Source organism: Talpa occidentalis, unplaced genomic scaffold (assembly GCF_014898055.3).
Source record: "Talpa occidentalis isolate TD23 unplaced genomic scaffold, MPIMG_talOcc4v2.1 talOcc4.10, whole genome shotgun sequence".
Classification (NCBI taxonomy): domain Eukaryota; kingdom Metazoa; phylum Chordata; class Mammalia; order Eulipotyphla; family Talpidae; genus Talpa; species Talpa occidentalis.
The window spans coordinates 12,197,091-12,224,905 of NW_023600993.1; the positions used below are offsets into that span (position 1 = coordinate 12,197,091).

Genomic DNA, 27,815 nt, shown 5'->3' on the forward strand with positions numbered 1-27,815 from the left:
GTGCCCCTCTCCCTGCCCTGTAACAGTTATAGTAAAGTTACAAGGACAGAATGAGAGATTTAGAGAATGAGACTCAGGAAAGGATGATTGACATAGGCCACCTTCCAATCATCACTCACTCTAGGAAAAGCCATCCCTTTGGACCTATCATCCCTCCATGTCAGTGTGAGCCTGAGTCCCAGCAGACACCAGCCTCCCCTCCAAGGGCAGCAGGGTGATTGGGCCAACCCCAGGTCCTCCCTAGCTTGCGGCTCTACACTGCCCCACTGCAGCCACTGTTTCCCACTGGGAAAAAGGAGCCTAGAGCAAAGGATGCCCCGTGGTCTCCTCCCTGCCTAGGAGTAGCTAAGTCAGCAGCTAGTGACCTATGTTCCAGCTGGGCCCTGGCTGCACCTGACCATCCAAGGGCTTCAGGAGGCTGTGCTGGTGTCAGTGGTGTGAACTGGGCTTGCCATGGAGGGGGAAAAGGAAGCAACCAATGACGGCAGGTTGGGGGGGGACTCTTATCTGAGCAGGAAGTCCAGGCAAGGGAGGCCTTGATAGTGACATCACTGCCCTGCCATGACACCCCACAGAACTTGGAACCTGGTTACCAGGTTCTGAATACAAACCCAACCCAGCTCATTTGTCTTGAGGTCTAGGACGAGACAAGATGTCTTGCTGTTGTTGTTGTTGGCCCAGATCCACGGGCAGTGGATCAAAAAAAGGCCGAAGAAACTTGTGGCATGCTTTCCTAAAATGCTTTAGGAAGCTGTGTGGATGTCGCAAGTCATTAGTCAGAGTTGCCCCCGAGGTAACCAGGGGGTTCCCTGGACAGGCCAGGCCGGGCCACCACTCTGATTCCCCCGACCCAGCCTAGACCCTGTATGTGCTTGTGGGGTGGGGTGGGGCGATCTGTGTGAGTGAGTGTGTGTGTGCTCATGTGGGGAGGGGCTGGCCCACCCAGGAAGTGGATCAAGGTCACACCCAGGACCAGCCTGGCTGGTGGGATGCCCCAAGAGCCACAGCTACTCCATCTTGCCCCAGCTGGCTCCCACCCTACAGGTGTGCATGTGTTTATTTCTAGGAGGAGGTCTCTGAAGTGCAAATTCAAGATATCCTGAGAAAACATACCTACTCACCTCCCAAATACCGGGAAAGGCTCTTTTTGAGACCCAAAGAAGGCACGAAAGGGAGCCACAGCTTTCAGACTCTGGCCCAGGTGCACAGGTCCTGGCAGCACGACCTGGAGGCTGTGGAGGAGCTGCCAGAGAGTGAGTAGCCCAGAGGGGGGTTCCCAAGCCCAACTGGGTCGGGTAGATACGTATCCCCCTGGGAGGAGACCGCACAGGCTGGTTAAGCCCCAGCAGCTGTCAGTTCTAGGACCTCTAGCTGCCGGATTTAGGGGGCAAATGCCTGGGGGCCACTGGGCTGGGCTGGACTGGCCTCAGGGCTGTGGGATGTGGTCTGTTTGCAAAGGAATGTAGCAGACTGGCATGTGGCTGATGGCTTCTTCTGTTGCATCTCCAGCTCCGTCTCAAATAGAGCAGTCGGACTCTTCTGAATGTATTTCGACAGACCAGGAATCCAGCCAAACTGGTGATTCAACAGAAGCCGACAGCAAAGGTGAAGACACTGGGGAATCAGCTTCTTTATGTGCTATTCCTTGTTTAGGGGGCAAATGCATGGGGGCCACTGGGCTGGGCTGGACTGGCCTCAGGGCTGTGGGATGTGGTCTGTTTACAAAGGAATGTAGCAGACTGGCATGTGGCTGATGGCTTCTTCTGTTGCATCTCCAGCTTCGTCTCAAATAGAGCTGTCGGACTCTTCTGAATGTATTCCGACAGACCAGGAACCCAGCCAAACTGGTGATTCAACAGAAGCTGACAGCAAAGGTGAAGACACTGGGAATCAGCTTCTTTATGTGCTATTCCTCATTTAGGGGGCAAATGCCTGGGGGCCATTGGGCTGGGCTGGCCTGGCCTCAGGGCTGTGGGATGTGGTCTGTTTGCAAAGGTATGTAGCAGACTGGCATGTGGCTGATGGCTTCTTCTGTTGCATCTCCAGCTTCGTCTCAAATAGAGCTGTCGGACTCTTCTGAATGTATTCCGACAGACCAGGAACCCAGCCAAACTGGTGATTCAACAGAAGCTGACAGCAAAGGTGAAGACACTGGGGAATCAGCTTCTTTATGTGCTATTCCTCATTTAGGGGGCAAATGCCTGGGGGCCACTGGGCTGGGCTGGCCTGGCCTCAGGGCTGTGGGATGTGGTCTGTTTGCAAAGGTATGTAGCAGACTGGCATGTGGCTGATGGCTTCTTCTGTTGCATCTCCAGGTCCGTCTCAAATAGAGCTGTCGGACTCTTCTGAATGTATTTCGACAGACCAGGAATCCAGCCAAACTGGTGATTCAACAGAAGCCGACAGCAAAGGTGAAGACACTGGGGAATCAGCTTCTTTATGTGCTATTCCTTGTTTAGGGGGCAAATGCATGGGGGCCACTGGGCTGGGCTGGACTGGCCTCAGGGCTGTGGGATGTGGTCTGTTTACAAAGGAATGTAGCAGACTGGCATGTGGCTGATGGCTTCTTCTGTTGCATCTCCAGCTCCGTCTCAAATAGAGCTGTCGGACTCTTCTGAATGTATTCCGACAGACCAGGAACCCAGCCAAACTGGTGATTCAACAGAAGCTGACAGCAAAGGTGAAGACACTGGGGAATCAGCTTCTTTATGTGCTATTCCTCAGGAACATGCACCCCCAGCAGGCAAGCTGGGGCCATCAAAAACCATTCAGGATGCTGCAGGTACTCCTGAGGACCTGGAGCTCACTGCATCGCTGAAGGGTCAGCTTGACATTGACCAGGGTCCCTCAGGAGGTCCTCAGGCACCTGAACTCACAGCATCTCTGGTGGGGGAGCCAGGCCAGGGCCTGGAAGACTCAGGACAGCCTGTTTGGGGTGAGCTCCCCCCACCTCTGCTGGGGGAGGCAGACCCAGACCCACCTCCCACTGGATGTCCTGAGGCTGCCACAATGACACCACCACAGCAGGTGGAGCCAGGCCCTGACCATCAGGATGTAGAATATACAGAGGTTGTTGAGTTCCAGCTGTAAGGGGGAAAGGATGCCCTGAATTAATTCTGTACCAGCTTTGTGGACTCCACCCCCACTCCAGACCAAAGCCATCAAGTCTTGGGAAAGCAAATCCCATCACCATCCAAGGGAAGATTGCTGGGACCTGAGTTTGGAGTTCAGCAGCCAGTTTTGGTGTAAGACCAGACACGTGGGTCTTGGGGGGTCTCTCTCTCCTCCTTGGCTTCACGGCTCGTGGCTCGCGGCCACTGGGATTCCAGGTCGGCAGAACGGGGGAGGACGCATGAAAGACTTTATCTCCCTATTTTCTCCCCGAGCTGTACATATCCTCATTTCCCCTTCCCTTGTAAATAAACTTTTATGAACCTTTTGTGTGTGCCTGCAGTAGAGTATTAATAAGTCCTTTTTAAGCGCACGGGTGAGGACCCACAGTCAGGCAACCCGTTTTATATTGGGGCTGCCCTGTAACAAAACCAGTCCTGCTGGGGGTGGCAGGCCCTGGCTCACCTCCCGTGGGATGTCCTGAGGCTGCTGAGAAGATAGCACCCCAGAAGGGGGGACCAGGCCCTGGCCCCAGAACGCAGGACATGCTAAGCTCAGACCAGCCCTGAGAGAGCAACCTGGTCCTGGCCAACATCCCGCAGCTTAGACAAGAAGGTGCAGCCTCACAACAGCCCTGCCTGGGGAAGCAGCCCCTGCAGGGATCTTGCAGGAAAACCAGAGGGGGCTCCCATGACACTACCCCTCAAAGGACCCAACCCTTTGCCCCACATCCTGCCTGTTCCCCCTCCAGGAGCAGCTGACAACTCAATGCTATTGCTTCCCAAACCCTTCCTCACCCACCTCCCAGCCACATGTCTTCGTTGATCTTCAAACTCGCCTCTACCCACAAAGGCCCAGCCCTTCTCTTATAGTTCTTAATTTTTTTATTATTATTTTTAATAGAGGCATGTTTTATTTGTTTGTTTGTTTTGTTTTGTTTGTTTATACATGCACTGGGTACAGTCAGAAGCACGGGAGGGTGAGAGAATTCACCAGAGCCAGAGCGGGGAGCAGAGGAGGCAGAAGTACACTGCTGAGGGGAGCAGCGGGCGGCAGGAGAGGTCTGCACGCCATGTGGGACCCTCCTTCGGTGGCTGGGGAGCAGCTGGGGATCGAACCAGCGCCGCAGAGGCGGTGGGCAGCTTCGCAACCCAGCGCTCAACCGCTGCGCCACCGGGGAGTCCCGTTCTTAATTTTTGATTCTAATTTATTTCAAGTTCAGTTTTGATTTTATTTCCTATGTTTTGTTTATTGTGTTAATGTTAATAAAGTTTGTGTTCATTTTAGCTGAGTTGTCCACTCCTTGGCATCCAGTCCCTTCACACTACCTTCTCACTACCTACTTGCAGAAGATGATGTCCCCAGTGGGACCCTGTGGCCAAACCACTTTCTGCCAGCCCCCCACAGCCCCTGCTGCCCTCAACTGCCTGCTGCCTCTATTCCTACTCCTGCCTGGGGTTTCCTAGGATGGAACTGTGTAAGGGGTGACTTTATGATCTGCCCAGCTATTTTCAGACAAAGAGATTCACTGTAGAGAGGGAAATCTGATTGGTTCCACCAGGAGATGTTGAAGGGAAGCCCTTGGAGTGAGACGTTCACAATGTTGTGTGGATGCACAGCTCAAGGGGCTTCAGGGCAGGTGATAGGAGACACAGCTACCTGTCCTGTGGCCACAGCAAAAACAGGAACTATGTGGACAGCTGGAGGACAGACCTCTTGATACCGGAATTGTCAGGCCTAGTCTCCCAGCCGGGATCGGATTTCAGGCTGCAGGGCAGCGCTGAGCCCCAGCCACTAGACCCCCACGGGTTGGTGTCTCACGAAGCCGCAGCAGGAACTTCGCAGACGCTCAGGCAAGCAAGAGGCAGGTTTGTTTAGAAGAAAAAGTTTATTGAGGAGAAAAAGAGCAGAAATAAAGTGGGACTCCCAGGCTAGGGAACCAGGCCTGGGAGGGGCAAGGAAGCCAAAGTGGAGTCGTGTCTCAGGGAATATATACCTTTTTTCCCTCATTATTCTAAAACTCCACCAGTCTCTTTGTGATTGGTTAGTTCTCGGCTGTCTCACTTAATTTGCTACTGAGTGCGGGTTCTTCACATTCCTTATCTAACAGCTTTCTCTTTCCCCATTTGTTGCATCTTTATCTTTATGGCCCAGTCCTCTGGATGGGCATCCCTGCATTGAAGTTAAACAGCTGCCCTTCTAATGTGACCATAAATTAAACCACTCTCCATTTCTCCAATCTCCGCCTCCCTTTACCACCTGAAGGAAACCAGGACCAGCATTAACAATGTTGTCCTTGGTCCTGGCATGTTTGTTTTTCCTAATGGAATTGGTTATATTTCTTTGGTTGTCCTTATCTCTGAAGCCTCCCTAAATTCTTCAGAGGTCCCCTCCTGCACTGTCCCTAAAACTGCCTAATAACCCTAGCTTGCCCTGTCTCACTCTCATGGGAAAGCGCTCCTCCCCACACATGGGCATAGCAAGTGTTCATGTTTCTGTGCCCATAAACTCCCGAAAGTCCATGTTTCCAAAGGATCAGAGTGCCCAGGTGTCCCCCAGGGGAAGCCGACCTCAGTGTGCAGGCCCATCTCGTCGGAGTGGCTCTCTCCCGCTAGGACGTGCCGTGAACCCGCAATTGGGACGATAGTGGGCAGCTCAGAGGGGCAGGCTGTGAGTCTGGGGACACCAGGCCTGGTGGCCCAGTGAGGAGGCAGAGGCCCCAGCAGGGCCCTGGGCTTTGCGGGAGTCTGTACTTGTGGGGCCGTTGCAGGGAGGATCTGGAGCCTGGGCTCTTCTGGAGACCCTCGTCATTGACCTTGGCCAGTCCATGCCCTTCCTTCTTCCTGTGCTCTGCACCCCTCATCAGAATTTTTGAGAAGCCCTTGCTGGGCCTGTGGGCCATCCCCTTGGCTCTCCCCCAGCAGGGCCAATGAGAACAGAGGATCCTTGAATCTTTCCTGAGGGCTTCTGTCTTGGGGGAATTTCCCAGAAATATCAACATGAATAAGAGGAATTGACTTGTGGGAGGAGTCCCGAGTCATTGTCCCCTTCAGGCATTGGCAGGTGTTTTACTGAATAAATTGATGTTGTGGAAACAATAAATTAGTGCCCACAATCGCTCTCTGGAGAGTGGTTCTATGCTCAGGCCCAAACCAGCTCCAGGGCACAGGCGACACCAGGGGGCAGTGCAGCCTCCTGCTGAGCTGTGAGGCCTGGCTGAGCATCATCTATTGTTTGGGCTTGGGTTTGTGTTTGTTTTCTTGTTCTTGATTTGATATCAACTGTAAAGGACCAAGGGAACACAGTTCCTGTGTCCAATAGACCCTTGTAAGGTCGAGTCCGGGGCAGAGATGGGGCTCAGAGTGGGGGAACTTGAAACTGCTGCCACCTGCATCCCCCGAGCCGGCTCTGCCTGGTTTGCACCGACCCTGATAAGCAGCATTGAAAGAACAACCAGTTCTGAGAGCAAAAACTTCTCTGGAAAGCAACTTCCACTCCGCATTCTCCACCTCCCGCCAAGGCCAGACCCTGCCCTATAAAAGCTTGCCCTTATCCCCCAACAGGCTTGATTTCTTGGACCCCCATGGGGGTGGGTGAACCTCACCCCGTGAGCGCAATAAATTTCTTGCCTATGAGAAACTTAGCCTGGCTCTTCTTTTCTTTACTGCCCCAATCCTTTCAGCCCTTTTTCAGCTTTTATTACTTGACAGATTTTCATTTCGGGGCCACCTAACTGCATATATAATAAGGATGTGTATAAATTGAGTGACATATGAAACTAAGATATATATATGAAATTAAAACGGTAAACTTTTCATATTATATACATAAGTTGATTTGCAGTATGTACAATTATTATGTAGGTCATTAGTATATAATATATTTAAAAATTACCTTACTATTAAGATACCTATGTATATATTATATTTAAATATCCTAAATTTGCATTCCTATATTTCCTAAATATATATAATATGTATAATATGTGCTGTGTATAAAATTTATAGATAGATTCCAACATTAAGTATATATTGATTAGGATAAATAACTAAGCAAAATAGAATTTAATGTATTTTTTGTGCTGTTTAAAATAAAATTACACTTAGTATAATCAGCTAATAGCATAGTATAATGATAAAAGTATAATGATATAATAATGATAATAGTATAATGATACATATGATTGGGTTATTAAAATAGAATGTGTATGGAAATAGAATATATATTTATTGTTTGCTATATTTTATTTAAAATATAGAGATAATGGAATATTTATACATATATTTTGTGTATACATAATTAGAATATGTATGTATGATTTTGTTATCTGTAGGAAATTATAGGATGGAGGAAATATTTGACTATATTTGTCCGACAAAAATGATAAGTTCAGAGAGTTAATATTTCAAAGGAGCCAAAATTATATCTCTTATAAAAACAGTCATTTTGTACTTTATTCCAGAATCTTCTGTTTTGTTGCAAGTTTCAGTGTCTCTAGTCTTCCAGTGATTTAAAAAATTTGTCATGATCTTAATATAGAGCAGATGTAACAAACGATTAAGAACCCACATTGACTTTTCTATGTGGGAAGTTACAGGATGGTGTTTGTGATGGGGAAACGATTCCATTTTTCCATGAATTGCAAAGGAGAAGATGTCACTGAACAAAAAATATTTCTCAAAGAAGCCTGGGACTGAGGCAACAGGAATAGGTTCTGCAGGGAATTGGGAGCATATCGGATTTTTCCTCCTGCTTTCAGTTAACTCGGAAAAGTTTTTCTCCTTATAAGACATGAAAGATGGTAGAGCCTGGAAGAGCTGTGTTCAGACACATTGCAGAAGCAAAGGCAAAATTGCCTTCTCATCACAGAAGTTGGCAAAGAAAGAAACTTCAAGAACAAGAACCCAGCACAGAGATGGGACAACAGGGTGGGAACTCAACTCACCCCAGCCTCTACAGTCATCAGCATCATGCCCTGTCTCCCTGAGCACAGGAATTTCCAACCTTATGGAGTCATTATTAGAGTCTTGGCTGGGAAGAGACCTTGAGCTTCTCATGCCTCTTTTAAAAATCTGGAGTAGGATCAGCACCACCTGGGAACTGTCAGAAATTCAAACTTTTGCATGTATCCTGATCTCTGAATCAGAAACTCTGGGGGTGGGAGAGAGGTAAGGAGCCCAGCCCAGGACTCCCAGGACATCCAGATTCAGCCAATATCTGAGAAACTCTGCTCAAAGATGTCAATATTTTCACTTCCCCACTATCAGTCCAGGTGAATCTGTTAGGGGGAAAGGATGTCTGAGCAAACTCCGTACAGGCTTTGTGGACTCCACCCCCACCGCACTGGGAACTACAAATCCCATGATCACCAAAGGGAAGGTTGCGAGGACCTCAGGGCAGAGTTAAGCAAGTAGGCTCACGGTTTGGGTTTTTAACTAGCCATGTGGCCAGGGTGGGGGTCGCTGGCTTGACCACGAAGCGTGCTAGGTTTTTTGGCCAGCTCAGTGGGTCATTGGGATTCCAGGTCAGCGGAACCAGTAGGATGCATTTACAAACTTATCTCCCTCTTTTTCTCCCTGAGTTATTCATTTCCCAATTTCCCCTTCCCCTGTAAATAAACCTTTTATCAACCTTTGTGTCTGTCTGCAGTTTAGCATTAATAAGTCCCCTTTAAGCACGCGGGTGAGGACCCACAGTCAGGCAACCCCATTTTTTATCGGGGTTTGCCCTGTAACAAATCCAGTGCTCCTGCTTCGAGTTGAGCCTGAAACATTCCTCTCTTTCTCTTCTACTTTGCTCTTGTGACTTTGGGGAACATCTCAGGCCTCCTTTCCCCTGGGCCAACTAGATACTGCTCCTCTGGCCTCACAGCCCCTGACTCACCTCCCTCAGGGATCATAAAATGGTGTTCGAGTTGTTGGCTTGTGCTCCTGTTACAGGTGTGCAGTTTTAATCATTTTATTTTAACCCCCAGTGTATTGTCAACAGAAGACTTAATATTTGTTGACTGGGCTGACATTACCGGGCTGGCAACTTTAGAAAGAGTAATAATAATACCGTCTTCCACTTACTTGGCCCCGACCACTCTATTTCCATAAACCCTCGCCAGCCTGAATTTCAAAAGCATGTTTTGCTGCGTCTGTGAAGCCATTTGTAGGGAGGGAATCAAGGCATCCAAGCAAGCATTGCCAGCCCGGGGCTTCCAGAGCCAGAGTGTCTGCTCTTCAAGTGGGCGGGCTCCCACGCTGCAGGCTTTTTGACCAAGCAGTTTTGAGTCCCCCACATTAAACAAAATCTAATGGATAGACCGTCACAGACCGGAAGATTGGTGGTGCTAATTCCTTGCAGGCACTGCAGGAAGGCCTGTGTGAAGCTCCACCACGAAACTCAGGGTTATCTGATTCATTCATGATTGGAGAATACAAGGTCAATATATATAAACACCAACTTTAATCCTGTGAACTAGCAAAAACAATTGGAAATAGAAATGAAGCAATGCTATCTACAATAGCATCTGTAGGGGCAGGAGGACATGGAGCAGGATCTCTATGATCCGAGCAGATGGGGTAAAGAAGTGAGAGTCCTGGAGTGGCTTTTGCAGGCTTTTATTGGGATTTACCAGGCACACAGCAGGCAGGGGTGGTGGGGGGCCAGGAGGCCCTGTCAGCAGGCAGGGGTGTTGGGGGGCCAGGAGTCCCTGTCAGCCTCCCGGCCCCCCCAGCAAGTCTTCACTCTTTCTGGGCTCTCCTGCTTCTCGTGTTCTGCTCTCATGGTTCTGCTGGCATCCCCGTGACGCGGCCCTTCTAAGCGCAGTATGAGCCCAGGCGAATCCCATCTACATATGCCCACACCTATTCCAGGTGCCCGCCATCAGTCATGCATTCAGGACCACAGGGATCCATCATCAATCCTAATGACAGGAGGGCAGAAAAGCCTGATATCATTTACTTACCCTACAGCATCCAAATACGAAAATACTTAAGAGATACATTTGTCAAAAAATGTACAAGATCTACTACAAGGCATTGAGAAGACCATTATCGATTAGTTTTTACTTCCTAGTGCTTGTTTTAAACAGAATCATGTGAAATGTATCCTTGTGTCTTTTTCCTTTACTCCATTTGTGGTTCCTATTGCTAGTTTATTATTGCTGCTGTACTCAGACTTTTAAGCGAGAGGAAACCATTAGTCTAACACTCCGGTACAACAGCATTAAAATATCCTAAGGATATGCACAAATGTAAACATATTACTGTTTGCTGAATTTTTTTAAAGATTTATTTATGCATACAAGAACCGGGGTACAGGCCAGAGATGCGTGGGGTGAGAGGATTCACCAGAGACAGAGTGGGGGACAGAACAAGCAGACTGACGAAATACACTGCTGAGGGGAGCAGCGGGCGAGACAAGAGAGGTCTGCCGCGCCATGTGGGTAGCTCCCTGGCCGGGGATCGAGCTCGTGCTGCAGAGGCTGCGAATTGCTTCACAGTGTGGTGCTTAACCCCTTGCACCACCAGGGAGGCCCTCGTTTACAGAAAATTTGATCAATGGCTCTGCTCAGAGTCTATGGAGTTTCGAGACTGTGTTTGTGGAAAATACATCTTCTCAACGGGCATCTCAAAAGAATCCAATGTCCTCATTTGATGCCTCTAACGACAACAAAAAATCAGCCCACACCATAACGGGAAGCGCTCCCCGTTGGGCCTTCACACCTAGCAGAGGGCAAAGACTCCCTAATGCGCAGGCGCGTCTTTTGCCTCGCGTCGCCAGCAAAGGTCTCCACACGCGCTGACACCTCCGCGCAGACAGCGGAGCCATCTGCTGCCCGGACGCGGCACCGCTGCCTTCCGGCCAATCCCGAGCGCCGTAGCGGTCACGTACGCGCCGGCGCTAGCCCGCCGCGTCCCGCCTCCCGCCCGCGTACTCCCGCGAGCGCGGCCTCGGCCGCCCCAGCATTAGAGAAACCCGGAAAGCCCACGTGCGCCTGCGCAGTGCGGCCCGTGGGCGGGACGCGGGAATGCGCCGGCCGCGGAGTGGGGCGGCCCCGCAGGCTGGGAGCCGGAGCGGCGCCGAGGGGGCGCGGCGAGGCGGCGGGCCCAGCGCGGAGCCGGCTCGCTCTCCCTCCTCAGCCGCCGAAAGTAAACTTTGCGGCTCCCCCCGCGGCGCCCCAGCGTCCTCGGCCCGGCCCCCGGGCGCGCCGCGGCCGGCCCGCAGCCCTCCTGAGCCCGGGCCTCGCGCCCGCCCCGGCGCAGGGCCTCGGCGCCATGGACGCGACGGCGCTGGAGCGCGACGCGGTGCAGTTCGCCCGGCTGGCCGTGCAGCGCGACCACGAAGGCCGCTACTCCGAGGCGGTGTTTTACTACAAGGTGGGCCGGGGGCGGGGTCCTGGGCCGCGGCCACGCGCCCTCTCGGCCTCGCCTGGCCCTGTGCTTGCCTCCTGCGCGCTCGGGTTCAGGGGTGCGGCCCCCCACGCCCTCCCGGGGTGCTGCCGCCGCGGGGAGGCTTGTCGCGGCTGCGGGGCCGCTGCCCGGGGTGCAGGCTTGGCTGGCGGGCACATGCCCACCGTTGAGCTGCTCCTGCGATTAGGGGTGGCGAGGTGGCCCTGAGCTCAGGGGTGCTGTCCCTTGGCTGATTTACAGCCGGGGGAGGGGCCTTCCGAGAGACGTGTGCCTTGAAGACAGTCAATTAAATATCAATTTTAAAAGCCTTTATCGTAGCATTTCATGTTTATCTTTGTGCTCGGCTGACTGCGCCAAGGTGTGCCCCCCGCCCCCTTTTAGAAAATGGACTTGGAGCGCCCTGTTCATACTGTCTTGCACCTGTTCTTTCCACTTGGACTTTTAAAAATGATTAAATGAATCCGTCTAATCTAATCCTGTTAGAGACGCGTTGTATGTCTTTATGTGGATGTGCTGTAATTTATTTACAGGGTATTGGCCATTTAGGTTTATTCTGCGTTTTCAGCATCCTATGCCATGGTGCCATCACTGTCCTTGTAAAGTAATGCTTTAGACATGACAAGTATCAAATTGCTTTGATCAATCTTTTGGGTAAATCACCGAGAGCAGAGTTAGTAAATCGTGAGAGTATGAGCTTCCACAATCCACACTGTGCTGACTAGTGTTGAGGATTTGCAAACACGCCCCTCTGCCTCTAGCCGGCCCCTCTGCTTCCTTGTGGATCTAGCTGTATCCTCATATTATCACCTTGTCTTTTTGAAAGGATATTAGACTTCGATAATATTTACAGCAGTAGTAATTTTTTTCCATAAATGCTATATTCTTGGTGATGTGGTTTGCTGTTCTTAGATTATGTTTTATTTTATTCCTTTAATTTTATAATCTATTGAGAGACTTCTGGTGTTTCAGAATCATTCCTTTGGGGCTTTTTTTTTTTTTTTTTGACATTTCTATGAAGGTGGCATGTCTTAAAAATTCTGTTTCAGTTGTGTGAAATGACTGCCAAATATCCCTAAGTGAAAATAGCGCTATATAAAAGTTTTTTCTAAAGCAAAAGAAATTACTAAGCATCGCCTCTTGTTTCGCTGTAGAATTACATGTTTTGAAGAATATTTTATCCTTGAGAAAGAAAAGTAGTTGCTCTTCTAGGAACTATTTATATAAACGTCATCAGATAGTGTCATGTGTCACTGTTGTGATTTCTTCATTGTGTGTCACTGCAAATGTAAGTGACATAAATTGATATCAGTAAAATAAAATTGATATCAGTAATTTTAAAACCTGGTTGTAGTTCTCTTAAACCAGGTAATTATTTGGAAATCCATACTTACATGCAAGATAATTGGACTGTGTGTACATATTTATACACACCTGTGTCACATCAGCTTGTTGAAATTAAGTATAATTTTTTTTTTTAATAGAGGCATGTTATTTATTTATTTATTTGTTTGTTTGTTTGCTTTGTTTATACATGCACTGGGTACAGTCAGAAGCGCGGGAGGGTGAGAGAATTCACCAGAGCCAGAGCGGGGAGCAGAGCAGGCAGAGGGACCGAAGTACACTGCTGAGGGGAGCAGCGGGTGGCAGGAGAGGTCTGCGCACCATGTGGGACCCTCCTCCGGTGGCTGGGGAGCAGCCGGGGATTGAACCGGTGCCGCTGAGGCTGCGGGCAGCTGTGCAACCCAGCGCTCAACCGCTGCGCCACCGGGGAGGCCCCTAAGTATAATGTTTTGTATTTAGAGAATGATGGTACATATCTGAGTTACAGAATCTGAGGAAGTCATCTCTTTTCTGTTCCCTCACTCTTCAGACTGAATTTCCATCTGGCTCAAAGCTGTACTTTTCTTTCTGGTTTTGTGAGCTTCATTGAAACGACCCCTGCCTCAGTAACTGGATTCAAAAAGTGATGCTCAATCCAGGATCTCTTTGCATCCAGACAATTGAGCTCCAGGCTCCATGAAGAGCACATGCTTAGGTCACTGCAAATGAGGTGTTTTTACTTAGAGAAATGGCTGGTAGCAGTGTCATCTTCCTGGAGTGATGACGGGGAAAGCAGAGGCTAGTTCTCACTAACTATAGCACAACTGACTGTGAAAGATGAATCCAGGTTTTGGTATTTTACACAACTGAAATGAGCTTTGAAATGTGTTACCTTTTCACAGAGTTTTCTGGGAGTGAAAGGTTTTCTTCCCACTGAGAATTAACCTTTTTAATTTCTTGTAATTTTTTTCTCGATATTTAACTTTTATAGGCTATTATCTGTTCAAGTGTTAGTAAGGCTCAATTTATTTTTTCAGGGATTATAATTTAAATCTGACCTATTGAAAAAGGAAAACAGCAAACCACAGCTATTCTAAGAAAATCCTTATAATCAATCTTTCCTATTTTAGTTGGTAAATTTTCAGCAGTATGTGAAAATTGAGAGGATTGAGAACTAAAAGAAAGGCATTGGGGGAATTATACAACTCATTTTATGAAAAAAATACTGATGCCATAGAAAACTCTGGTGAGTTAAGTGGTCAAGAAAATTCAGACTAATCCACCTACTAAGTTCTCTTGGATTTTTAATTTTTTTTTTATTTTTAGGAAGCTGCACAAGCCTTAATTTATGCTGAGATGGCAGGATCAAGTCTAGAACATGTTCAAGAAAAAATAAATGAGTATTTGGAAAGAGTTCAAGCTTTACATTCAGCAGGTTAGTAGAGGACTATTAAATGTGTCACTGGTTTTGTTTTCCTTCTCCCGTCAGTTCTTAGTTTCCTTTTCGTCTTTGGATCTTGTTCCTCATTCTTCTGCTCATTCCTCTTTGGGTAATCACATCTTTCAGTATCATAATAAGAAATTAGAATATAGATCTGTGAGGAAGAACCTTGGAGATGATAATGTCCAATCTCCTTTTAACTCTTTTTTTCCTTCTGATTGCAAGTAGCTTAGAGGAATCTTATGCAGCACTGCCTGATGAACTTTGTACTATTTTCCACTACTCATTCTGAACAGCTATGTGAAGTTATAGGCACATAGTTAGGAGAAAGTACACAGATGGTGGGTTATCAGCATTCAGATAGAGCATCATTGGCATTTTTTAAATATCTGTCAAATGCCTGCTGAGGATAATGAGGTTGAATGACTCCTGGTCAGTGTTTAAAGATTTTAGTAATAGGTTTCACAACCCTCCTTATCACGGTCTTCAATTTCAAGACCTTAAAGTCTTTTTTTAGACCATGTCTTAGAACAGCAACATGTAAGCAGAGACCTAGAACTGCTTGTCTTTATTTTTGTAAACAGCATGACAAATGTAGTGATACACGTACACAATAGGCTTGATGATCAGCTTTGTTAGAGGTTTATGGTTACTGTCAAAATTTTTGTTCACATGCATGGAAAAGAACATGTTCATAAGTAAAATAAAATATGTACAGCAGGGATATCACTAAGGGCTCTTTTTAACTCTTTTTTCCTTCTGATTGCAAGCAGCTTAGAGGAATCTTACTCAGCATTGCCTGATGAACTTTGTACTATTTTCCACTATTCATTTTGAACAGTTATGCGAAGTTATAGGCGCATAGTTAGGAGAAAGTAGATTTGCTCATTGGACTTCTTGTTACTGGAATCCCCTTAAAAACAAGGTAGATTAATTTAAGACTACCCAGAAATTGTGTGTATTGAAAAGTGAAGTGTCTGTCAGGGCCTATACCTGATACAAAGTTACATAGACTTATAGATTCAAAATACTATGTAATCAAAGAAGTTTGTGTTGCCAGCTAAGTAAATGAGATTTAAAAATTTTTTTGCCCAATAATCAGGAACTTTATTTCAGAAAGTGTTTTCAAATAAAATTTTCTCAGTATGGTAAGTTTGAATATAAGAAAAGTGGACTGCCTGTGTATCAGGACCTCACTTGATACTAAGTTACCCTGACACATGTATCCAAAGTGCTGTGTAATTCAGTGAAACTTCATTTTCTCAACTAAAACGAAGTGCCTAAATTTATAAGTGTGATATTTATAAAATTGATATTAAGGCACAGAATGAGATAATCCTAAGCTCTTTAAGAATAAAGACTTGCCAGTGAAAGAGAAGTAATGTTCCAAAAGGTTTTTTAAAGCACAAAATGCCTTAATTATTTTGCCAGCTTTTTCACCTATTTTGTTCAATAAGTGGAGCTTGATTTGTAGATAATTCATTGGTTTCTTTAATTATTATTTTAAGCATTAGAGTCCCTTTTCAAATAAAAATTTTGTAGTACATTTAGAAAAGCCTTAAAATTAAGATTGAAAAGAGAAGGGGAATTAGTCAGTTTTTAGAGGTTTTGTTTTTTTTTTTTTAGCTTCCTAAACTGTTTATTTGTTCTTGAACTTAATTGAGGTAACATTGGTTTACAATGCTTGTGTATATTTTAAGGCCATAGGTTCACACATCTTTCAATGTTTGTACCACACCATAACCCTCTACCACAGTCCACTGTCCCCTGCCTTTCCCTCCTGGAAGCCTCAGTTGTGCATTCAGATTTCTAGGGTTTGTTTTGGTACAGTTTTGTCCTTCTTAGTAGTCCACATACGGGTAAAATCATCCAGTATTTGGCTTTCTCCTAACTTACTTTGTTTTTGCTAACTTTTTAAAATGAAGGCTCATCCAGTTTTGTTAAAGAATGTTTTAAATGTATTAAAATGATATGTTGTTCCCTATATGTACAATATTTTGTCTGTGTGACTTTTTTTCTCATTCTAGTTCAATCTAAGAGTACTGATCCTTTGAAATCAAAACATCAGTTGGACTTAGAGCGTGCCCATTTCCTCGTTACACAAGCTTTTGATGAAGATGAAAAAGGAAATGTTGAAGATGCTATAGAATTGTATACAGAAGCCGTAGATCTCTGTCTGAAAACTGTATGTATAACTACAAGTTAAATTTGGTGGATTATGCTAAGTAGTTTCTTCCCTTACTAATGAATTTTACTTAATTCCTTAAAGATAAAAAATATTGTATCATTATAAGTGCAACTTCAATTAGTTGTCATTAAAAGATAATGAAGAGAAAAAGAGTGAAAATGGGTTTTGACATCTTGTTTAAAATTTGACAGTATTAAGATACAGTGAATAGACAATTGTTTTTTAAATTACAAATCCTATTTTTAACCTTACATAAAAGTAGTTAGGAATTCACCATCACAAATTTATGAATTTAGAATAAGCTTCCTTTTTTTTTTTAAAGGTTTATTTATGCATGCATGCAAGAACTGGGGTACAGGCCAGAGGTGTGGGGGGGGTGAGAGGATTCACCAGAGACAGAGTGGGGAACAGAACAAGCAGCTCGACTGAAATACACTACTGATGGGAGCTGCGGATGAGGCAGGAGAGGTCTGCTGCGCCATGTGGGTAGCTCCTTGGCCGGGGATCGAACTCATGCTGCAGTGGCTACCAATAGCTTCATAGGTTGCATCTTAACCCCTTGCGCCACCAGGGAGGCCCTCAGCTTCCATTTTTTTCCCCTTCTGATTTCAGACACTAAAAAGTAAGCTAGTGGTTTGGGAGAACTTTATTAACATGCATTGTGAAATCTATGTTGGGTGACATTTACTGCTCCCTGCGATCCCTGGTTGGGACTGTTAGCTTTAAGGAGCATCTAGTGCACAAGTGCTTCTGACAGGAGGGTGAGGAGAGGTAGTAGAGAACAGTGTTCTCAGTTTACAGGTCTGGATTTTTTTTGTCCAGAGTCTTTTGTTTAGGAGAGCCATCTAGCCTTATTTCTGTGGGACTTGAGACTGCAGGTTCTGTGCTAGTCTGAGGTTCCTGCTGCTCAGTCTTCCATGCACCATGATTGTACAATTGTGGCTCAATACCTGTTCGTATCATGTGGCTTTAAAGTTTCTCAGTGACAAGTTTTCAACAGTATTTTATTTATTTATTTTTTTTTAAAGATTTATTTATTTATTTATTTATTTATTTATTTATTTATTTATACAAGCACTGGGTATAGTCAGAAGCATGGGAGGGTGAGAGAATTCACCAGAGCAGGTTGCAGAGCAGGCAGAAGGACCCAAGTACACTGCTGAGGGGTGCAGCGGGCGGCAGGAGAGGTCTGCGCGCCATGTGGGACCCTCCTCCGGAGGCCGGGGAGCAGCCGGGGATTGAACCGGCGCCGCAGAGCCCGCGGGCAGCTTCGCAACCCAGCGCTCAACCGCTGTGCCACCGGGGAGGCCCTCAACAGTATTTTAAATAATACCTTTAAGGATGAAAATAAAATGTCTGTTTATTCTCGTAATTTCAGGAAGTGTAATGTGCACTGTAAATTTTTTGCTTGGAAATATCATGGATCAGGCAAATTAAAAATAATTATGCTTCAGAATGTCTGTCTTTCTTTCTCTTAAGTCTTATGACACTGCTGATAAAACTCTGCAAAATAAACTGAAACAGTTGGCTCGACAGGCACTAGATAGGTGAGTTTTGGTCACTCAAGTTCTTTTCCATGGATGGCAGTGTACTGTGTTACTTTAGTGTAACAGATTTATGTATATATGTGGTAGAGCTCATGGTAATGTCTGTCTTTAAACTGAGATCTAGAGCAAGTTTACCTTCTTATTCTAAGAGAATTGACTCCTCTTTGTAGTTCCTGGCTTTAACCTTAAGAAGTAGTAACCAATCAAGACATGTTTTATTTAGTTTTTGCTTTGTATAAAAAAAAAATGGTCATAATATTTTAAATGGAAGACTTCCCTCCAGTGTACAACATCAGACTTCTTAAGAGGAGCACTTCAGGGGGTTTTCCAGAGCTATTACTGAAAATAGAGAAGTTGGGAATGAGCCTGCTTGCTCTTATACACATACCTCAAATTAGACAATGTGTGTGATTCCTTCAGCTCTTGTTCCAGTGTCAGCTTTTCAGGAAGACCTGCCCTATCTATTACTTAAAATTAGATCTCCAATACTTCCACCCTACTTATTTCCCATAACTTTCCACTTTCTTAGTATGTGAAATTTACCAGTTTATCATGTTTGTTATTAACATCACTGTATTCTTTTCAAACCCATCACCTGCAAGTAAGCTCTCTGAGGGCAAAGATTTTGTCTGTTTTGTTCAATTCTATAACCAAATACCTAAGAGAGAGCTAGATATGTATTCAATTGGCATTTGTTGAAAGAATAAATGGCTTTATACCTCTTGAAGAGAGTTATGCCTCCTGAAGAGTGTTATAGACATAGGAAAAAGGGTGGAAATTACATTTATCACATGAATTAATAGAATTACCTTCTTTTGAGGTTCTGAATAAGTAGCACTGCCACCCCCAGCCTTTATTTTTTTTTTTAAATTAAGGTATAATGGCCATCCCTTCTTTTCATTATTATCATCTAACCTTTAGTTTATTTCTCCAAATTCATGAGGAATTGGGCATTTGACACCTAATTATTTTCCCCATTTTGACTTCTTTCGCCAGTCAGAATCACAAATGACTCTTACTACTTAGGTGGCTAACCAGTCAGTATTCTCTTAGTCTATCCCAAGCTCAGTCATGGGTTGGGTCAGTCATGGGTTCCTTTGAGGAGCTGTTCAAAATTATGGATGCACTCTAGGTAAAATGTACGTAAAGTTTTACTTTTCATATAATTTCAGAATGTTCACGAGACTCTTGAAGCTCATATGTGGACCTCAGGTTAAGAGTTTGTATAGCTTGTTCTTTGACAGTCAGTATCACTTGAGGCCTCCCATGATCCAGCACTTGCCACTGGTCTCAACTCCCACTGCCTCTCATGTGCATTTTACACAGGGGCACCATTCTTTTGAAACTATCTTAACTCACTTCGCTGTTTCACACATCTGCACATTTGTACATGCTATTCTCCAAGTCCGCAAGTGGGCTTCTCAGAGCTCAAACATCAATTTAGAGTAGTTCTCTCTTCCCACTCGTTAAGTCACTATCTTCATTTGTGAATGCAGTCACAGGTAGTACTCGCACCTGTTAATTTGTGATGCTGTTTGTTCCCTACTGCATTAAGTGTTCAATATTGCTTTTAGAATATTTTTGCAAGAATAACTTATCTTTGGAAATAGCTTCAGTAATGAAATGTTGACTAGTGTTTCAGATTTTTATATACTAATTTTTCACTGGGAATACTTGACTAGTTCTTAAAGTAAATTTTGTTTTCTGGAAACCTACATGTGAGACTTAAAAGGTTTTTTGTACCTCTTTCTATTATAGAGCTGAAGCATTGAGTGAGCCTTTAACAAAGCCATTATGCAAAATCAAGACAACAAATATCAAGCCAAAGCCACCTCCAGCGAGAACACATTTTCCACTAGGAACTAATCCCTTCCTTGAAAAACCCCAGCCATTTATAAGTCCACAGTCATGCGATGCACAAGGACAGAGATACACTGCAGAAGAAATAGAAGTTCTAAGGTAAATTAGTTTATGATTCATTGCAGTGAACAATTTTGTCCATAATCATGGACAAATTATGTTGAACATAATCAATGCAGGTGATTTTATTCTCGTTAGGTTTGTTGAGTTGTATTCAGGTATTTGTTATGTTTTTTGCTGTTATGGGGTGACAAATTATATTGTCTTACAGTCACAATATATTTTTCATGTGTTTTAGTATGAGCATTTCTGTTAGACATAAGGTTTTCTGAAAATCCTAGCATTCTTCAAAATTGAGCACTAAAGATTGAGGGCCAAAACAGACCTATGGCAGACCCTCATAAATTATGTAATTTTGGAACCAAAGCCCTAATGGGGAAAAATGTTGCCTTAAGTTAGCAGTATAGGCCAGCTTTTTTACATTACTTTAAAGAGCTGTTTTAAAAAAAAGTATATCACAGAGACCTGGTTCCAAAGCCTAAACTTTACAGAAGTAGTTTGCCAACCCTTGATCTAGGAAACTATCTAAGTAGCCTCAGGGGCTATTAAAAATGCAAAGCAACAGTAATATGAAAATCCTTTATTGCATTCTGAGCCAGTGTGGCTGTTCTCTAGTTGGGCTCTGGAGGAGATCTGGCCTGCTTGATAGAGCTGTGCAAGTCATGTAATCACTCATTTTTAATTTCCTAAAATGGGCTGAAAGAACTTCCCTTTAGTAGCAGCCACCTGAGAACATTTTTCTGGTGAAGATTTTAATTCTAATCAGGCTCTCTTTGCCCAGAAAAATTGCATGTGAAACAATATAATACAAAGCAGGACAAAGAAGGCAGGTTTTAGAGACAGTATATTAATAACGGTCCAATAATTGCTGCTCAGTATCCATATGCTCCCACACACATTTGAAATGTTGTTCTACAACAAAATAACTTTCTGTTCAACAAAACGCTGCTGTTCTTGATGTAAGTTAAAAGTTGTCATCTTTTCAAAGTGAGGATACCAGCCCTCCCTGGAGGGTACTGGGCATCCCTGGTGGTACAAGGGGTTAAGTCGTAGCACTATGAAGCAACCCATAACCACTGCAGCATGGGGTCAATCCCCGGCCAGGGAAGTGACCCACATGGCACAGCAGACCTTCCCTAACTTGCCTGCTGCCCCCCTCAGCAGTGTATTTCAGTTGATCTGCCAGTTCTGTTCCCCACTCTGTCTCTAGTGAATCCTCTCACACACACCGCCCCCCCGCCCACTCTTCTGGCCTATACCCCAGTTCTCGTATGCATAAATAAATAAATCTTTAAAAAACAAAACGAGGATACACAAAGTAGTTGTCTTTATTACTCATTGTTATCAATCAGTCCTCAGAATCTTACTGAATATTGTTACCTAAAGGCAAAATTGTGAATTTATATTGTAACTACTGCTAAATAAAGGGAGAAGCAGAAATAGTTAATGTCTATAAATAAACATATACACAAAACAAGGAAACATGCAAAGCTTTTCTAAGACACATTTCTTTGTCAAGAGACCATTCCTGGGTACTTGTGACACTTCTTTACTGCTTGTTCCATATCCTTGGAGCCAGAACACATTTTCAGAATTGTAAATGTTGTTTTTCAAATTCCAAAAGTAAGTGTTTGCTTTCTTGGTGCATTTTTCCCACTAAGCCTTTGTGATATAGAATGTACTTTGTGTACCTGATGTCAAGCACACTTTGAATACCTCTAGTGTTGGCCCATTTAGAGACCTATGTTTTTTTGTGAAGGATAATACTCTATTGAATTGAATTAGTTATTTTCAGGTATTCAACTATTTCTGTAAAAATTTTGTCCAAATAAAGATTTAACAATGTGAGATTATGAGTTTAATTTTATTCTAGCTCCATACTTTGTTTAAATTTTAAGGAGTTTAAATAAGATGATTGATAATTAATGTAGACTTCAATATTTAATTTAGATTGTCTCTTGTGTTTTGTAGGACAACATCAAAAATAAATGGTATAGAATATGTTCCTTTCATGAATATTGACCTGAGGGAACGTTTTGCTTATCCAATGCCTTTCTGGTAAGTAAGTGCTATTGCAAATTTTATTTCCAAGATCATTTTGATTTTCAGTACTTTTTCCATACTCTGAAGCTAATTTTAATTCATAGCCTTAAAATTCAAATTTGTAATTAAAAAGTTTGATTGGAATAGAGGTATGGCTATGGGAAGGAGATTAGGCAACAATAGAGATCCTCCATTATCATTTGTCTGGAAATGGGCATCCGTGGCTCTCTTTCTGCCTGACTTATCCATAGTCTTTGGCACAAATGTCAGGACTTAGTAAATATTGGTTGAATTGCTATTGAATCACAATGGAAATGTAAGTCAGTAAGGGTATTGAATTGAACACTGGAATAGAATAACATTATCAATGTTCATTAAGCAGGTTCAACTCAAGAAAGATTGATGAAAGTGTTAGCACAGTCTTCCTTGACTGAAGTAGTTTATGTCAAGATCCTTAAAAATACTGTTTGATTTAGGACTTACAGCTTCTAGTCGTCCTAAGAAAGTAAAAATTCAGTGAAAATTTTTATAATATAAGAGGATTCATCAATGTATCTGTTACAGCAAAAATTATTGAAGCAAACTAATTACCCAATAATATGGGAGTGAATAAATAATCCACATTATTATGTTAAGTGTAAGCTACCTGTAAAAAATGATTTGGGAAAATGCTTGCAATACAGTAAATAACAAAAAAAGAAAAAAGAAAACTTTATAACAACCAAAGTTTATTTTTCTTTTTGTATATTTATAGAGAAAAATATATATCAAAGTGTTTATATAGTGGTTATATCTAGGTAGCAAAATTGAGTGATTTAACATTTTAAAATATTTTTACTTTTCAAAATTTCTGCAATGAGTATATTATCAGAAAAAAATTAAAAGTTGGCTGCTTATTATATACAGAATACATAAAAGGCTCTATTTAGAAGGAAAGCACTGCTTTTTCATTTTCTAATGTTTTCTGGAATGGACAAAAGTTAGACATCTCAAGCTAGTCAGTTTATCAGCCTAATATTTTCACTTAGGTGATCATGTAATACTAGTTACTAATTGGAATCAAAGAAATTTTTATATTTGAGAAACTATCATGTTAAAAGTACAGATTCTACAGCCAAGCTGTCATGCTTAATATCCTGTGTGCCAATTGGGAAAGATTTAAAAATTTTTTAAAAATCTGAAACAGATTTTAAAACATAATAAAATTCACCTCATAATCTTTCTGTGATGATCAAATGAGTTAATAAAATATAAAGCACTTAGAATGGCACTTATTGAAAGCACTATTTAAGAAGGGTTAACTCTTAGTAAAAGAATTCTTTTGTTATATACTAAATTATGTTACATTATTTGACTGTATATTTCAAATACTTCAAATATGTCTCTATCCCTTTGGTGTGTAGTTTCATTTAAGGAAACCTAAAGTGTTTACATATGTGGTCAGATATATGTGAACGATAGTCATCAATATTGTGATTGTGAAAATGTGCATTGGTTATTCTAGTATATTATTAAGTGGTTATATCCAAGTAGAGAGGTAAACTTGTAGTTCCAATCTTTGTAACAACTTAAGATAAATATTTTTAGTGCTCAGACTACAGACTATTTAAGAATATTATGTATAGTGTATATAAGAATAAACTTAACATGACCGTCAGGTTTTCAAGAAATTGAATAACATGGGAAGATGCTTACACTGTAATTGAATCAGTAAAGAACAATGTGCAGACTCCCTTAATTTAGGCATAGCCCTTGTCACAGTTGGGACTTTACATTTTTTGTCTGATTATTTGTTCAGTGCCTGTCCTCTATACTAGACTATTAGCTTCATAAGGACAGAGAATGTCTGTTTTAATTAAGTTGCATCCTATCATCAAAGCAAGAATCTCCAAGTCTGCCATGTTGTGGATACTCATCAAATACTTACTGAATTAATTAAGTTTGGAGAAAATTTTAGAATAAATACTAAATTAACTAGACTTAACTGGCACAACTTTTCCTTTTTTGTTTTCTATATTATTTTAGAGAAGAAAAGTGACAGTAAACATTGTAAAGGTCAAGGATAGTATGATGGACAAGAAAAACTTACATAATTTATGAATCTTTGGCTAGAAAGTTGATTTAAATAATTTTTGGTTATGTACTTTTAAATAATAACGTTTACTTCACTGAACAAAAATTGTTTTTAACACTTCAGGTTATAAAGAAAAACACTAAATTTAGAAATTTAGTAGTGACTTTTGATAGGATATTAAAATATCTTGAATTTTCTGTATTAAATTTCATCTGACAGGTTAATAATACCAAGTAACTAGATTATAGATTGAATTGGCCTTTTTTAAATCTCAAAATTTTGTCATAGCTATCTTTAAGTTACTCTAAATTCACTCTGCTCACGTTCTGTTTACAATCAGCTCATGAGGCTATATACACGTTTGAAAACATTACGTGGAACACTAGTGGTTCTATGAGATTTTTGATGATCATCAAAAATGACCTTGGCAAGTTACTTAATCACTGTAACCCTTTTCCAAAAATACTTGCTTTTAAATAGAATTATTTTGAGATTTAAAATGAATAAAGTATGTAATGTATGTAAAGTATTTTAGCATGATGCCTGCACATGGTTATTACTCAGCAATTAGCTACTCTCATTGTCAAGGGCCTGCATAAGGATCCGTACACTGCGAGGCCCTTCAGTCAGCTTCGGAAAAAACAATGAGTCAGCTTGCATGGTTGTTAATGACTTCATTTTATTGAAACTGAATTTATTAAAACCATGTAAATTAAACTTTTAAGTTATAGTAAGGTAAACGTAATTGAATTTTAAGCTACTCTTTTCAGTTATCTAGGTTGTTTTTTAATTGGTGATGAGGATCAGAAATTACTAGATTCATGGTTAAGTGTAAAGAGTCAAATTTGCCAGAATTATTTTAGAATGACGTAAGTAGGTGATAACGACCAAAAAAAATTCTCTAGGAAATTTAATTTTGGTTTTGAGTCATTTTAAGATTTATTTTATTACCTCAGTGATAGATGGGGCAAGCTGCCATTATCACCTAAACAAAAAGCTACATTTTCCAAATGGGTACGGCCAGAAGATCTCACCAACAATCCTACAATGATTTATACTGTGTCCAGTTTTAGCATAAAGCAGGTAAACATTTATTTTGTATAATTTTATATGAAAGGTTGAATTTTGAAATAATTTGAATATAAATTTTTTCTTGGATTTTTATTGTAATTCCAGGTACATGAGTATAATTGGAAAAATTACTCATTCTGCATACTTTGTCATAGACATACTGAGAGAATATACTTAATGAATAAATGTTTTGAGCAGTTACAGATTTTTATGTAGACACTGTTTATCATATCAATATGTGCAGATGAGAAGGATGAAAATCTGAATTTCATCTTTGATAAGGGATAGATATAAAAAACAAAGATAAGGCCATATGTTAAAACACTTGAGCAGTGGAAAAGCAATGTGATTTTATTGTGAACTTTAGTTATGTATTGCATTTCTTTTTTTTTTTTTTTTTTTTTTTTTTATAGAGGCATGCTTTTTATTTATTTGTTTGCTGGTTTGTTTGTTTTGTTTATACATGCACTGGGTACAGTCAGAAGCGCGGGAGGGTGAGAGAATTCACCAGAGCAGGTTGCAGAGCAGGCAGAAGGACCGAAGTACACTGCTGAGGGGAGCAGCGGGCGGCAGGAGAGGTCTGCGCGCCATGTGGGACCCTCCTCCGGAGGCCGGGGAGCAGCCGGGGATCGAACCGGCGGCGCAGAGGCCGCGGGCAGCTTCGCAACCCAGCGCTCAACCGCTGCGCCACCGGGGAGGCCCTAGTTATGTATTGCATTTCTTATAAATGCAGTCTCTTCCATATTGGTATAAAAGCAAGTATTCAGGAATACCAAAGGATTCAGGAATCTTTTGCTGTGTGTATTCATTTTAAATAATCATATTTTAATAAACCAACTTGTAAAAACCTTAATTTTTTGGTATTAAAATGTGTGATTCAATGAATATGCACTTATCATTAGTAGGAATAAATCATCCATATTTAATTATTGTAAATTAACTTCATTGAAATGCTTTAATTAGTTTTCTAGGATTTGCTTCAACAAAATGTGAGTTGGTAGTATGACTTTTCTGTTATTTTTCTATTTAAGCAACAGCCAAGATATTTAGTATAGTCAGATGGTAGGTGCAGTGCTTAAAAATTGTAATGTTGAAGTTAGCTGAATGAGTAGATGACTATATTAATAATATGATAATAAATACATTTTTCATTAATAGACAATAGTATCAGATTGTTCCTTTGTGGCGTCACTGGCTATCAGTGCAGCTTATGAACGACGATTTAATAAGAAGTTGATAACGAGGTAACAGTTTATATTGTCCCTTTAACCCTCTTAACTAAAAATTTAAAACTTAGCCCTTACCTGTGTGGTAAGTAAAGAAAGCATATCATTCAGAATATATGGTAGGCGGATGATTTTGTGACTAGGCGGATGATTGTGACTTTTGTGGTTGGCGGATGATTTGTGACTGTGGAAACATTTGTTAAAACAATCTAGTAACATGCACATGTAGTTAAAGTAACATATATGGATTTAATATGTTTTGAAATAAATGAAATTGGTCCAGGTAAAGTCATATCATATTTGTAATTGTTCTGTACTTCATGGTAGCCTCTAGCCACATGTGACTATTGAACACTTGAAATTAACTATTCTAAATGGGCTTAAGTCTAAAATACATCATATTTTAAAAACTAAGCACAAACTGTGTAAATTGGAAAATATATCAAATTTTGAAATCATACTAGTTTGGCTATGTTAGCTTAAATAAAATGTTATCAAAATTAATCTCACCTTTTAAACTAACAGCTATTGAAAAATATAAAAAAACTGCTCTTGGGTAGTACTGCTTTGGAATAAATTAATGTTACTGAAATACTTTGAACGGACTTAAAATATTTTCACTTAATAGAAAATTTATTAGCAAGTATTACTAAAAACTCAGAACTTTTCAGAAGTTTGTGAAATTTATCCCCTAGTGTATGATTTCCTGAGGTACTTTAATTCTATCAGATAAGCACTTTGATTAAAGTGAAATTCTTTTTCTAGGCATATTATAAAAAAATTCTTATGTTTATTTTTATAGAATTGCCAAGATAATACCATGTGTCTAGATAAAATATATCTTGTATATTAGTTGTGTTGAATATTAATGTTAGTAATTACATATTTATTTTTCTTAAAAAAGCATAATTTACCCTCAGAATAAGGATGGTGAGCCAGAGTACAATCCATGTGGAAAGTATATGGTAAAACTGCACCTCAATGGTGTTCCAAGAAAGGTGAGTAATGTTTCTCCTCCTCCCAGCTCCTCTCTCCTTTCCCCATTTTTGAATCTTGAGAGGAATCATTAAGAAATGTTGTTTATGTGAATATTTTAATAATTTAAAACAACTATGAACCAGAGACACACTATGGGGGGTGGGGAAAGGAGGGTTTGGGGTCAAAATAAGGAGGTTGCAATTGTATGGGGAATATAAAAATAAAATTAAAAAAAAAAGAATTTGAGTCTGTGCTACCAGTATAATCATAACAAGAATAAAGGTGGGTTTTTTTAGATAGTTTTGGAAAATTTATACAAAGTGCCAAAAAGTAACTGAGCAACTGTTTTAAGCTAGCAAATTTTGATCTCATAGCTCTTAATTATTTTTTAGATGAATAGGAAATCAAACTAAGTCTATTAGTTCATAGCAGTTTTATGTGTAGTCATAACTTGCGATACATAAATTCTGTTTTCCATTGTGAAATAGTTGTCAGAA

At 41.9% G+C, this 27,815-nt stretch overlaps 2 protein-coding genes across 3 annotated transcripts in view; both read left to right on the plus strand.

Moving 5' to 3' along the window:
* Nucleotides 1–601: 601 nt before the first annotated feature.
* Nucleotides 602–3,430, plus strand: LOC119252545 (submandibular gland secretory Glx-rich protein CA-like). Its single transcript, XM_037519852.2, has 7 exons — nucleotides 602–793; nucleotides 1,067–1,253; nucleotides 1,510–1,605; nucleotides 1,779–1,874; nucleotides 2,047–2,142; nucleotides 2,316–2,411; nucleotides 2,585–3,430. The coding sequence occupies exons 1-7, from the start codon at nucleotides 653–655 to the stop codon at nucleotides 3,088–3,090; spliced, it is 1,218 nt and encodes a 405-aa protein (XP_037375749.1). The 5' UTR covers nucleotides 602–652; the 3' UTR covers nucleotides 3,091–3,430.
* Nucleotides 3,431–11,141: 7,711 nt separating this feature from the next.
* CAPN7 (calpain 7) overlaps nucleotides 11,142–27,815 on the plus strand; it is a 33,449-nt gene continuing 16,775 nt past the window's right edge. The window contains exons 1-9 of one of the 2 annotated variants that reach the window (XM_037524549.1): nucleotides 11,142–11,477; nucleotides 14,157–14,265; nucleotides 16,299–16,456; nucleotides 17,939–18,006; nucleotides 19,765–19,965; nucleotides 21,898–21,984; nucleotides 25,000–25,126; nucleotides 26,273–26,358; nucleotides 27,245–27,338. In XM_037524549.1, the coding sequence (XP_037380446.1) occupies nucleotides 11,376–11,477; nucleotides 14,157–14,265; nucleotides 16,299–16,456; nucleotides 17,939–18,006; nucleotides 19,765–19,965; nucleotides 21,898–21,984; nucleotides 25,000–25,126; nucleotides 26,273–26,358; nucleotides 27,245–27,338 (1,032 nt within the window). In that variant the 5' untranslated portion in view covers nucleotides 11,142–11,375. The remainder of the gene's footprint in view (nucleotides 11,478–14,156; nucleotides 14,266–16,298; nucleotides 16,457–17,938; nucleotides 18,007–19,764; nucleotides 19,966–21,897; nucleotides 21,985–24,999; nucleotides 25,127–26,272; nucleotides 26,359–27,244; nucleotides 27,339–27,815) is intronic. The other variant, XM_037524555.2, reaches the window with a different exon arrangement.